Source organism: Erythrolamprus reginae, chromosome 2, assembly GCF_031021105.1.
Source record: "Erythrolamprus reginae isolate rEryReg1 chromosome 2, rEryReg1.hap1, whole genome shotgun sequence".
Classification (NCBI taxonomy): Eukaryota; Metazoa; Chordata; class Lepidosauria; order Squamata; family Dipsadidae; genus Erythrolamprus; species Erythrolamprus reginae.
The window spans coordinates 155,655,657-155,669,419 of record NC_091951.1 but is presented as its reverse complement, the minus strand read 5'-3'; the positions used below and the strand labels follow the sequence as shown (position 1 = coordinate 155,669,419).

Genomic DNA, 13,763 nt, shown 5'->3' with positions numbered 1-13,763 from the left:
ATTTTACTTTTTTTTAAAAAACTAATTATTTTTCTGTGCACTATTTAGATAAGCTTTGATGTGATTGGCAGTCACCTAGATGCTTGCAATTATTCCCTTTTGGGAAGCAAAATCTTGAAAATCTCTTTAAGCACTTCAGTTAAGAGTTTACAGTGATTTTGTATTCTAAATTTTCTTGGCTAGCTAACTTGGTTAAAATAAGTTAAAAGTACCATTATTTTGGGAGAATCATGGCATTTAGTAGGAGACAGGATGATGGCTCAACAGTTATACATGCCAAATTAATATGACTTATTTCTACCTATAACACATCAGGAGTGCAGCTGTTGTTTCTTGAAGATGAGAAAATCTACTAGGTAAAAAGCCTAGGTGAAATCATGGTCATGTAATTTTTCAGACTAACCTCTGAAAGCCTGTAGTCTCCTCCAAGACCTTCTCCATACTCATTGTGGGTCTTTGCTTTCAGCAGGGTCACATTGCCGTGATATTTGGATTCTGGTACATACTTGTCTGCTGCCTTTAGTTTGTTGTAAAAGGAAACAGCAGCAAAAGTGAGTGCCTCGTGGCTGATATCTTTGTGATTTTGAGTAATCAGGTCTGCTGCAGCATTAGCACGAGCTTCCAAATTTGGTAGGGGCAAAAGAACTTCTAGCAACTGCAAATAGAACAGATAAATATACCAATCAAACAAGGTGTTACTACAAAATACACCATACTTATTAAAGGGAAATGAACACACACGTATGGAAATATATTTACCGTATGTCTACATGAACGCATACATTCTATAAGTGAACAGTATCAACTACCATTACCTTATTGTACTCCATGCTAGAGAACTGCTGGACAAAGGCGCGCATTGCTTCTGTCTCTGTTTCAGCTTCGTTTCCTGGAGTTAGCTTGGCTCTGTAACTCTGGAAGTTGAGAATGATTCAAAAGGTAATTTTCATGACGAGAATTTTAAACACACATAGTGATAAAATCCAGAGATTACAGTTATTAGGAAAACACACACAAGATAAAAATGGCTACTACAATGAGATAATTTCTAATCATGAATTCTCCCAGAACAGGAATATTCCCCAAAGAATCCTATGCCAAACAATGACTTAACAATTTAATATTATGGTCACCAATTTGTATTACAGAAGACAATGTTGGAACAGGAAAGGAAGTCATCCCATAAATGGATTGCCATGTATACGCACAACAAAACAGGTGCATGCTACTGCTGATCTGCCAAGTGGTTCTGGTAGATAGACCTTGGCTCTCTTACCTGAGTATGTGCTGCTACATAGGAGTGAGAGCCATCAAACAGGAAGAGGCTGTTGGGTAGGTAGGTAGGACTTTGCTGAGCTTGGAGCTGACAACACATTTCAAAGGCTACACAGGCACCAAAGGAGTATCCAGAAATTCGATAAGGGCCTTTTGGTTGTATCTCTTTTATACAGTTGATGTAATAGGATGCCAGGTTCTGTATACTGTCCAATGGAGCAGCTAATGATAGAAAACAACAAAGTTAAGAAAATGAGTCAGGCACTTAACTAGCACATTTATAATCCCACAATAAAAATCCAAGCCAGCCTAATAGGAATTTTGATAAAACATACCATGTTTCCCCGGAAATAAGACAAGGCCTTATACTTCTTTGAACCCTGAAATAGGACCTTGGCCTTATTATTGGGGGTTGGAGAGATTATTATTTTGGGGGTGCAGTAGGCAGCAAGAGTGGGACTGGATATCCCATCGTCTCTCCTCCCCTCTCTTATTTTTGGCACCAGCCGAGCAGCATGCCCACCACCACCGCCTCATGGAGCAGGACTCTGCAAGGCTTGCTGTGCCGTTGCATGCACAAACTGCAGGACTGCTGCGAGCTTCATTATACAGCACAGCTGGGGTCCTGCTTCCATTCGTGCATGTAACGGAGCAGGCCTTGCAGAGTCCTGCTCTACAAGACAGCAGAAGTGGCATGACGAGTCTCACAGAGACTCATTTATGGCAGATACGATGTGTTGGGCCATGAGATGTGCATCCTATTTGACACTTGTAGCTTCATCGCATTCCTCAGCATTGTGTCCAGAGAAGGCCATTGTAAAAGAAAACTTCTTGCGAGTTCAATCAAACTTCTCAAACTTGTGAGAAGTTTTCCTTTACAATGGGCTTCTCTGGACACAACGCTGAGGAATGCAACAGAGCTATAGGTGTCAGATAGGACATGTGTCTTGCAGTGGGGCATAATTTGGGGGTAGCAGATCCGCCAGGGTAGGGTGGGCCACGTCACATGTCTCGGTGTTGTGTCCACTGATCCTTCCCTACCTTTGGCTCTCGAGTGAAGTGGGAGAGGAAGACACACTCTCGTGGGTTGCCTGAGGAAGCTGAACTGACAGCCAAATTTCTAGCCAGACTCAGCAGCAGAAGCAGCGAGGCACTTGCTTCCTTGTGTCTTCCAAACACACACCTCTCTCTCTCTCTCTCTCCAGATAGGGGTGGAAGAGTGCACTTAAGGCAGAGCACCAGGAGAAGGAACACTGTGGCTGCATGCTGAATGCACGAAATCTTTTCCCCCTTTTGCTTTAAGGCTGTGCAGGTGCCACGAGTCTCACGAAGAGTCATTTCTGGCAGAGTTTGTAAAAGAGAGATTTCTAGCAGAGTTTGGAAGGGGGGGGGGGGGAAGGAAGGAGGAAAGGCAGATACCTCGCCTCAGGCAGCCCGCAAGAGTTTCTTCCCCCTCTCACTTTGCTCGAGAGCCAGGGGCAAGGTCAGTGGACACAACACCTAGGAACAGATGTCTGTTCCTGCAGGGGATTCCCACGCACCACCCTTGCCTGCATCCCCCATCTGAAAGACGCAGGGAGGGCAGGTGGAGGATGAGCAGCCGGAGGGTGGGAGGGGGGCGTGGATGGGAGACAGAGCTGAAGGGGCAGTGAGGTCAACCTACAGCCCGGTGCTCTCTAGCTGACTGCAGGACTCGCATTCGCTCTTGATCTCCTGGCCAAAAGAGTGCCCGCCACAAAAAAAGAGAGGCTCCCGACATGCCCCCTCCCTTCCCTTGAAAGTGGTGGTGGTGGTATTATTTGGGGAGATTATTTTGGGAGGGCTTATTTCAGTGCATGCACTGAAAAGCCTGACTGGCCTAATTGTGGGGACATGTATTATTTTCGGAGAAACACAGTTGATGTTGTCTCAGTGAGTTACTGTATCGTTTGGAGGTTCGATAAACATGTTAAATACAACACTTACCTTTGGTACACTGAAGCCCATAGCTTGGTATGTGGAGCTTTGATGCAAGGGTGCTGAAGACAGCGATGGATCCCTCAATGGGATGAATAAGGAAGAGTGGAGACTCAGTGTTCTTCACCTCATTGAGTGGTATTATTGTTGGTCCATCTGGATTAACCAAGAGACTACTGAAATCCACTCTGAGTTGCTCAGTCTGACCGCCTTTGGTTTCTTGGGATAATACTAAAGATAAGATATGGACACATTCATACAAGGACAAGATTTATAAGATGGGCATGTTTAAATATCTTCTCTTAAATTTTGACTTCTGAAGCACTAGAATTCAAGCCTACTCTAATTCAGAAATTCCGAAAATAGGTTCCCATATAGTTTTTCTTTTAGATAGAATAACCTACATCTGAAATTCAGACGGAGGCATATATATAAACTTCAGGGTAAAGTACTGCCTGGGCAAAAAGCAGAGTTTTATCTGCTTCTATCTTCTTTCTCTTTTCTCTGTCGTCATTAAAAGCGGGGCAGATTCTAGGTCAATGGTGGGCAATTTATTCTCCCAAGAGGACACACTAGAAATTAAAACTGTTGTGGAGAGCTTAACCAATAGGGTTGTGAAAGTGCTTAGGTATACATCCATGTACATATTTAAAGTGAAGAAAAAAATAGCAGTCGCCTTCAAAATAAAAGCAATCCCACAGGGGCTGGTCAGGGTCAACCGAAGGGTTGGATATGGTCTGGGGCTATAAAATACCCAGGTCTGCCTAGTTGGTTATAGACACCTACCGTCCTGAGTCCCAGATTTAGAAGAAAATTCCCGTAGTTTGTTAATGGTAAGCAACCGTACATCTCTCATTGACAAGACAATATCATAGTCCCGTTCCAGAGTCTGTCGGACTTCAACTCCCATCAGAGAATCCAAACCCAAATCAGCTAGAGAGGTGTCAGCATTCAGACTGTTCACATCACGGACACCTGAGGAAAATAAAAGCTTGCTTAATGTCATGTGGGCATGGCCCTTTTAGGCTGTCTCTTCAAGATTTAGCACTTGTTTGACAGCTTTGCTCATTTCACTGACTTGGCATCTCTTGATGGGATTGCTACTATATAATTCTAATGGAATGTATAGAACATGATTTGAGATAAAGCGCAACTGTCTTTTAGGCAATATTTAAAATACAATTATTTCAGTGTGATCAGCCACATTCTACAGATCATTTTGTTTAAAATTTAACCAGGGTATGGAATTGTAAAGAAAGGTCATTAACCCATGAGAGAGATCATCTGGGACGATGAGACACTTTGGTGGAAGGTGGGATTAAGAACCAAAGGCATAGTTTGCTACACTGCATAACCTTTTCTGTACTATCCCATTTCTTCTCCGTCTTTGAAATACTCATCATTACACACAGTTTAAGTGAAACTAAGACCTTGAAAGCTGCATATTCTCAGATGACATGACATTAGGCCCTCAGATTTCCATCCTAGCTTTTAGAAATGATGGAACCTGCAAACCCTTGGACAACCCCTGACCCACTAAGGGTGAAATATAAATGTATATGAAGTGCATACAGTTGAATGCAAAGGAGCTGGATTACTAATAATGAATAAAGGTAAATTAAAAAGTGAGAGCTCAACAATTGCTATACTGTATATACATAAACAATATTTGCCATGGCACAACACAGGGCATTATCATCCATCCAAGAGTCATAGCTTGACTGTGAGTCATGGAAAACAAAGCAATAGCACGTAGCAAGTGAGAAAAGGGAAGGGAGGTATGGAGAGAGGAGAATGGGAAAGGGAATGTTGCTTTCTCAGCAAAAAAACACCTTGCTACTTTAAAAAAAATCATGACTACTATTTAAATCATGTTACAACATGAGCAGCTGGAAAGCCTACACTGTTTCAGCAATTAATCACCCTTTCCAGTTGTAACTTTCTACTAAGTCATTTTAGATTAATTTCTTATTTTAGAAACTCCAGCCTATGCATGTGTTCTTTATGGATAATTTCTGTTGTTAGTTTGATTCTGGGCTTCCGTTTTGGTATCTCTATATTATTTTTTGCCTTTTTTATGTTTTCAAGAAAAGAGAAGTACTATATCAGTTCACATCTTCACAGGCACCTCTGCATTGCTCTGATTTCTCTTTCTCCCACATCTACTCTTACTTGATGTACAGCAACCTCAATTTCTCCATCTGTAATTTAGTAACATCTTCAGTACTAATCCCTATGGACACTTCTTGCAGAAGCTCTCCAACTCTGAGAAATCTTTTTCAGAAAATAACAGACTTCATTTTCTGCTAATTTCGTAAGTGTAGGATCGATGTTTAAATCAGGATCACAGTATACTTTGCAAACAACTAAATGAAATTATGGAATAATAGCAATGGATTGTGAAAAAATGAAATAAACGATAACACAAAAGTCACGTACAGAACTATTTTGAATCTACAATTAACCTACTCGGTGTACAATACATATTTCCCCCCCTTTGAGATGACATGGCTCCTCTGCCACTTATCCTGTCCTCTGGCTCAGCATTCTCCCCAGGATTAGATGGCCTTGGCTTTGCTGTTCTTTAGGAAAGCTTTAGAAACACGGCTCTGTCAGTGAAGTCCAGGCTGAGTGATTTGTGTACTCAGTGGAATGTTATAGGATTTTAAGTTTTTATATTCTTTGTGTAGGTTGTTTATTATTTCTTTTTGATAGCCTTAGAAAGCAAATACTTTAAAAAAAGAAAAATCACAGCTCTATTATATGTTTTGCTTCTCATTGATACTAACCAAGAATGTGAGCAACAGCTTCCACAAGATCCTTCTGGCTACCTCCATCATTTTTGGCCAACATTTTTTCTGCTAAAACAAAACTGGACATGACAGGGTGAGGCTGGTTGAGGAAGTGATCCAACACATCCAAGCATGAGCTGATCCTTTGGGGTAGAGTTCCCCCAATCACAGTGTCATTTGTGCCCATTGTCTCCAAAACTATTCCTACATCACCAATGGCACCCCACTGGATTGCTAGACCTGGAGGGAAAAAAGGAGACGTGATGGTTATTAAAGGGGACATGCATAAAACAACAAGATAATAATATTATTGTTTATGAGCATAAAGATGTGGTAATGTGTGGGAGAAATCAGATGACATGTACTTAAGCCGATCTAATCTTGTTTTAATTTAAGTCTTTATAAATATAATTTGTCAAAGTGGAAAAATTACCAGGAAGGCCGTCATGTCGACGCTGTTCACAAATACGTTCCATAGTAGAGTTGGCAAAACCATAATTACTTTGGCCAGCATTTCCTCTTCCACAGCTTACTGAAGAGAAGGCTACAAAGTGATCCAGTTTGGGACACCTTTGGCGGGTTACTCTGGAATAAGAAAACAGACAAGACTATTATTTATTTTCAAAGACACCCTCCACTTGATCACAGTTATCAGCTTTTAAGTTTTTCACTTGCTATTCTTTGCATGCTACTTACTGGTCCAAATTTAGTGTTCCCAAATACTTGGGTTTGTTGACTTCACAGAAAAGTTCTGGGGTCTGATTTTCCAGCATAGCATCTTTCAGTACCTACAGAAACAGCAACAAATATGATCCCTCAGACTTGCTCCCATTTCAAAACTACTATGCTTTACAGTAAGAACCTACCTCATAATTATCTTTACAGTTAATGCACATTTTATGGAAATGAAAATAGTAACTATTGATTGGGAGGGACAGATGAAAAAAGAATAAGGCACTCCTAATAGCACTGCAAGCAAGAGTTAAACTTCTTACCACCATCACTTCTCAGACATCCCTTTGTTAATTATTTAATATTAATATTTTTAAGAAGGGCAAACAGTCCTTGAGGATAAAATCTAGACCGCTCTAAGATAATGTTGGTAATCCAACCAAGATAATGTTGAAATATAGGTTAGCGTTTTCACTCAAACAATATCAAATATATCTTTTTCCATATTACTACAGTGTTCTTTTTCCCCCTTTCAATATTGTCTCCCCAATTCGAACTCTAAATTCATTAGATTAATTCTCTTGTTTGAGAAGTGTTCGCTATTTGATTATGGTTTTGGCTGAGGAATACTGAAGATGAGATATGGAGATATTTACTCACAGGTTAAGCTGAGCCCATCTAAGTAATACTATACAAACTTAAACAGCTAGAGCATTACACTTCACTATATTTCCAATATCTTAAAAAACATATTCAGAATTGCATATATTTGGTTAAAAAAAAACACCTTTCACCAAACATATCTGCCTCAAAAACTGTTAGTGAAACAATGTACCAAAAGCACTGTATCTGTTAAAAATGCTTGCCAAATTATGTACCCTAAGCAAAACTGTCTACAAAAATATACATAAATTAGGAAGAGTATCCCCCCAAAATACATTGTTTTTCAAGCACTTTTTTTAAATCTGAAAACTGATAAGAAAATAAGATAAAGCAAAGCTTTAAAAAAATGGAAGAAACAAGAATGGACAAGTCTTTGGAGGATCTTTCTGTTTCCAGAGTGGTCCACAATAAACAGACAAATAAAACAATTCTGAAGAGAGTTAAAGAGCAGAGAAGAAATTAGCAGAACTATGGCCATGCCGAGAGCTTGTCACTCACCATCGCCAAATTGAAAATACCCCCAACAGGTCCTAGTTGAGAAGCTTCTTGTATTAACTGCTGGGCTCCCTCAAGAGTAACGACATCACTGGTTGACACAAGAACCTGGACTCCAAGCTGTTTCCATTCTTGCACTCGTTTAGCCTGATAACCTGAAAATCCGGAGAGTCTGGAATTTAGTTGCCATTATGCTATGTTTTGGGGTATAAAATCAACACAACAAATATCAACTAGGCAAACTCCTTGAGACAGTGGAGGATGTGGGAGCTGGTGTGCTGTGCTCCATGGGGTTGTGAATAGTCAGACACAACTTAGCAACTGAATGACAACAGCATTTATTTTTCCATTGTCTGCTGGTGAAGATAAACAGAAGAAGCATGTCCAATAACCAAATGAAGCATGTCCAATAACCAAATGGAAAAATAAATCAGTTTTTATTATCATAATGATCCTATTGATAATCATAGAATATATCATTGTTTCTTTTTAAGATAAGCTTATGTTACTGGGAGATGACAAAATTAACTTCTTAGAGAAAGATCACCATTAACATTTATTAATGACTAGAAATGCTCATGGATTTTTTGAGGAAAAAAGAATGAGCTTGTGACTTATAAGTTTGTCCATTATTTGATGGAAAAGGGAAATTGTGATGTAACAATAGAAGGTAAAATATAAATGCATTTATAACCACTGGCAAAATGACTGGAAACATACATACACATTCTTTCTTACTTAAACACTATAGTTCCTTATTTTCTTTTCATTTCTTTTCTCTAACACCTCTATTGCTTTTATATTTTTGTTAAAAATGTCTTCAATTAAAATATATATTTAAAAAATAATATTGTTACCAGGGATAACAGGAAATTAAATCTTTGTATGAGTGTATGCAAAAACCTTTGTTCAAAATATTGATGTGGGGTTTTTTCTTAGTACTTTAGCAGTGCTATTCTCTTTCTATCTTTGCATGCAATATTTTAAAGGTGGTATAATTCAGAGTTTACATTAACTTCCATAATTTAATTTTTATTTCTGATTTCCCCCCTTCATTGAAAAGGATTGATTTTTTTCTACAACTGGAAGAAACAAAAACACAATTGTCTTTTATGTTGTGATTACTATATCCCCCTTTCCCTTGTTAGATCCTTTAAAAATACACATACCGTACTCATTTTCTACTCTTGCTCCATATAAACTGCTAATTTCTTTTAGCAGTATGAAAAGTTTATCGCACAGTTATCTCACAATTCCATCTTAAGCTTACTCGAACCACTCCTTGCTGTCTCAACTCAAATGTAGCAATGTAGCCTTTGCCAAGAGCAAAGTTAAATTTGTATTTCCCATCTGGAATCAGGGAACTCAGTCTTCCCTATTATTTGCTTAAACGTACCTGTCCGGATGCCTGAACGAGATGTCAGCACCAGCATCTTTGCCCCTCTTTCAACCAGCCACTGAGCCAGTTCGAGCCCAAATCCTCCAAGGCCTCCTGTGATGATATATGACTTGTTTGGTGGGCAAGATGTTCGGGAGATGGCTGGAATAGGTGTTAAACTAGCTTCCTTTGTGGAAGACTTCTTCTCTTCGTCATGGACCTAGAAAAATAGCAGCCATTTCATCATATGGGTCAAAACTGACTCATGCTCTCTTTTTTATTTTACAGAAATAGCACTAAATTAGTATAGCAGGAATGGCTATCCTGGAGGTATAATTATAAAGGGTCATAATGTCTTGGTTTTAAATGTTTTTCATTAAAAAATAGCAAGAATGTAACTGAGATGGGTGGCATATAATCATCATCATCATCATCATCATCCCCCAATGGGTGCCATTTTGCCATGATGTTGGGCTTAACTGCTCCAATGATGCTGAGAGCTGTACTGACAGTAGTGTAAGTACCAGAAGGTCCACCCAAGTCACAGTGGTCTCAGCTGAGCATGGAGAAACAAACAAAAATGAAGTCTATACTGGCTTGGTTGTTGTCCAGGATAAAAAGGCCCATGGCGAACATTGCTGATTCTGGACATTTGCTGGAAAATGAGCCACATAATCAAAACTCAAATGAACAATCACAGAAGCGACAGAAATATACTATGCCAGAGAATCGTACAGTAATTTAGTGCTACTACAAATCAGAACCTCAAAGGCCTGGCTACTAAAAAAGGATGTACCAATTGTGGAAACAAGTATACCCTGACTCAAAGATAACTGAACTTAGACTGACTGATCAAAGAACATTCATAATCAGGAACAAATTACACAGTGAAATTGAGCTTGAAGAAATTCAAAAAAGTTGCAAAGCAAATGAACATCAGGCTACTGTACAGACAGTAGCTGACCTTTCAGTAATATTAGAAGTCACTGAACAAACTGAACCAGAAGAAAATATGGAAATTTTTCAGGAAAATGAAGAGGAGTCAGAATTTGCTGTCTTTGTTGAAACATCAGGAACATTAACAACAAGGCAACAAGACTTGAAGGATAAACTCACAGTCCAAGCTGCATCAAATGCAGTAAGAAGACAGTTTCCAACTTTGAAAACTGTGCCCAGAAAATGACTTGCATCACTGATGAAGGATGTAAATACTCTACTCACTACTGTCTAAATAACATCCATTGAACAAATAAACTAGCTTGTCAACATATAGTACAGCAGTAATAGTAACAGAAGAGCTTGGGCTCCTACAACCACTGGAGTCTCTTAGAAAATCAATTGGAAAACCAAAATGGAAGATCAGTTTGGAATTGAAAATCAAAAATGTATGATCAGATGCAAGCAACTTGAAGAATATGAAAGAGAAAAAAAACTGAAGAATGAGAACATCAAACAATACCTGATCAGAAAGTACTAGCTGAACCCCAGAAAAATTGAAGCAGCTCTGGAAATTGAGAAAGAACAAATTATAGCAACAGCCAGAAAAACTGAAAGATATGAAGCTAGAATCATCCAGTACAAACAAAACCAACTGTTTCAATTAGACCAAAGGCAATTCTACCAGAGCTTGAATCAAGCAACAACACAATAGTTGAAAAGCCTGAGAAAACTGCAACAACTGTGTTTTGGAAAGAGCTTTGGAAAAATGAGGGCTATAACAAAAATGCTGTGTAGATAAAAGAGTTTGAGAAAAAGTTCTCACAGAACAAAATGGAATAGATGGAAATAACAACTGAAATGATCAGCAAACGAGTGAGGAAAGTAAAGAACTTGACATAATCTGGCAGTGATCAACTGCATGGATTTTGGCTCAAATATCTGACAGTCTGCATGAAAAAAATTACCCAACAATTCAATGAGATGCTGCAAAAATGAAGTATCAGTGAATGGTTGACAACTGGGAGAACATATCTGATACAAAAATATCCAGCAAAAGGAGCACCACCAGGAAACTATAGGCTAATAACCTGTCTACCACTATGTTTAAACTATTGACTGGCATTATGGCTGACAGAATTCAAGATTATCTTGAGGAGAATGACATCTCACCAAATGAACAGAAAGGAAACAAACAAAAAAGCAGGGGCACAAAAGATCAACTTTTAATTGACAAAATGATTCTGGAAAACTGAAAAAACTGAAAAACTACAGTGGATTCACTATAAAAAAGCTTTTGACTCACTCCCACATAGTTGGATATCATTGGGATATGCAGTTAGACACCATTGGGATCTGCAAAAAATGTTGGCCTTTCCATTGAAAACATGATGAAGCACTGGAAAACTGAACTGCTTGTTGGAAAATGAAAACTACAGATTTGTCAACATCAAAAGAGAAATTTTCAAGGATACTCATTATCACCATTGCTTTTCATCATTGCCATTATCCCAATGTCAACAATCTTACAAAAAAAACAAACCTTGGCTATCAAACATCCAAGAAATCTAATAAAATTTCACATCTGCTGTACATGGATGACCTGAAGCTGTCTGGAAGAACTGAAACTGAAATCCACTCTCTGACCAACACTGTTTGAATCTTTAGCACTGATGTCAGCATGAAGTTCAGTTTGGACAAATGTGCCATAATAGCACTGAACATGCATTGGCAGAATGCAGTACGTCAAAGAAAGTGAAGAACCTTCATTGATTGCAGTAAGCACAGCAGACAAAGAGTCAGTATAGGAAAACTGCAGTGCAAACCAGAGCCAACAGCTGGTACGATAAAGTTTTGCATTAGTAGTTCCTTGACAAGATTGAAGGAAAAGTTGATGAAGAGAAGACCTGGTTATGGCTCACTAATGGAACACTGAAGAAGGAGACAGAAGGTTTGACTCTTGCAGCCCAGGAGCAAGCAATCAGAACAAATGCAATTAAGACCAGGATTGAAAAATCAGCCAATGTCCTAAAATGCAGAGTTTGCAAGGAAGCTGATGAAACAGTTGATCACACCCTCACTGGCTGCAAGAAAATCGCACAAATGGGCTACAAACAGAGGCACAATTACGTGGCTTCATTGGAACCTGTGGCACAACTACTACCTACCAGTGGTAAAGAACTGGTGGGATCATAAACCTGAGAAGGTAGTTGAAAACAAACATGCCAAAATACTTTTGGGGACTTTCGAATTCAAACTGACAAGGTTTTGGAACACAATACGCTGAACCTCACAATTGTGGAAAAGAAAAAAGTGTGGATCATTGGTGTCTCCATACCAGTTGACAGCTGAATTGATGAAAAACAACAAGAAAAACATAGTCTATATCATGATCTTAAAATCAAACTACAATGACTTTGGCCTAAACTAGTAAAGGTGGTCCCAGTGATAATCAGCACACTGTGCCAAAAGACCTCAGCTGGCATTTGAAAACAATAAACATTGACAAAATCATGATCTGTCAGTTGCAAAAGGCCACCATACTTGGATCTGCGTGCATCATACGAAAATACATCACACAGTCCTAGATGCAATATCAACTTGTGATATTGTTATATGAAATCCTTGTTTGCTGTGTATTACTGTTTTTTTGTTAATAAAATAGTAGTAAGTACTGTAGTAGTAGCAGCAATAAAAATATGTAACTGTATATACTGGCAATGTAGGAGTCTATAACAATTCTCACAACACTCTTCTCAGTTCAGTTCAAATTAAATCTCCCTATTATTTCTCTCAGTAATTAGTTCCCCTGTTGGGCTGCTCCATTAGGAAGTTTTCCTAACATCGCCAACTTTCTTGTAACAGTCTTTATTAATGTATCCCTGCATTTTGGAATGATAGACAGCAAGTTCTCAGCTTCTGCATGATATTCTACTGTATGAAATATGCTCTCTAGAGATTGCCTTTCTCATAGCAAAAATACTTATTTGCCTCAGTCTTTTGTGGTGTTTTCATTCCCATTCTAAATAATCCTTGCTCTCTTTCTATGAATATATTCCATCTTCTCTGTCACGTCATTTTGAACCATGATACAGTATATTTAATTCACAACACTCCCACAATTTATTAAGCAAGTTATCAAGTCAAAAAATACAAACACAATCAATCTTGCAAATTGCTCCTTGACAAATCTAGTAATCCCAGCCTTGTTTTCAAGGCACAGAAACAGGAATGATTTACAGATCTGCTCTAAAATATCTCAATTCATCAATATTAGACTGATTAGTCTGAATCCCTGAATATCTTCCCTTGTGAAAAAGGGACATTAGAAAGTATCGGACAGACCATAAGCAAATTCCTTCACTCCAGACTTTGAAAATTTGAGCTACTATATTGTATCAAGCTCAAACTGAATTCCTGTTCCTCCAACCATCTCTTCCCAAATGTCTGGTGAAATATGTTCTATTTTCTGAGAAAATGCTAAAAAAAAAAGCTTTAGTAGATCTATGCTTTTGTTGTTAGTGCTATTTATTTTCATTATGTTGACATTATGTTAAATGGCTTGTTTATTGATTCCCCCCCTTTTGCTGTTTTGA

General features: G+C 38.6%; 1 protein-coding gene across 2 annotated transcripts in view; it reads right to left on the bottom strand.

Moving 5' to 3' along the window:
* Nucleotides 1–13,763, bottom strand: part of FASN (fatty acid synthase) — a 60,475-nt gene that overhangs the window by 1,944 nt on the left and 44,768 nt on the right. For both annotated transcript variants that reach the window (XM_070740123.1, XM_070740124.1), the window contains exons 33-42: nucleotides 9,250–9,451; nucleotides 7,857–8,008; nucleotides 6,720–6,811; nucleotides 6,457–6,608; nucleotides 6,021–6,263; nucleotides 4,018–4,206; nucleotides 3,241–3,462; nucleotides 1,277–1,497; nucleotides 816–914; nucleotides 404–655 (exon numbers count right to left, since the gene is read on the bottom strand). In XM_070740123.1, the coding sequence (XP_070596224.1) occupies nucleotides 404–655; nucleotides 816–914; nucleotides 1,277–1,497; nucleotides 3,241–3,462; nucleotides 4,018–4,206; nucleotides 6,021–6,263; nucleotides 6,457–6,608; nucleotides 6,720–6,811; nucleotides 7,857–8,008; nucleotides 9,250–9,451 (1,824 nt within the window). The remainder of the gene's footprint in view (nucleotides 1–403; nucleotides 656–815; nucleotides 915–1,276; nucleotides 1,498–3,240; nucleotides 3,463–4,017; nucleotides 4,207–6,020; nucleotides 6,264–6,456; nucleotides 6,609–6,719; nucleotides 6,812–7,856; nucleotides 8,009–9,249; nucleotides 9,452–13,763) is intronic.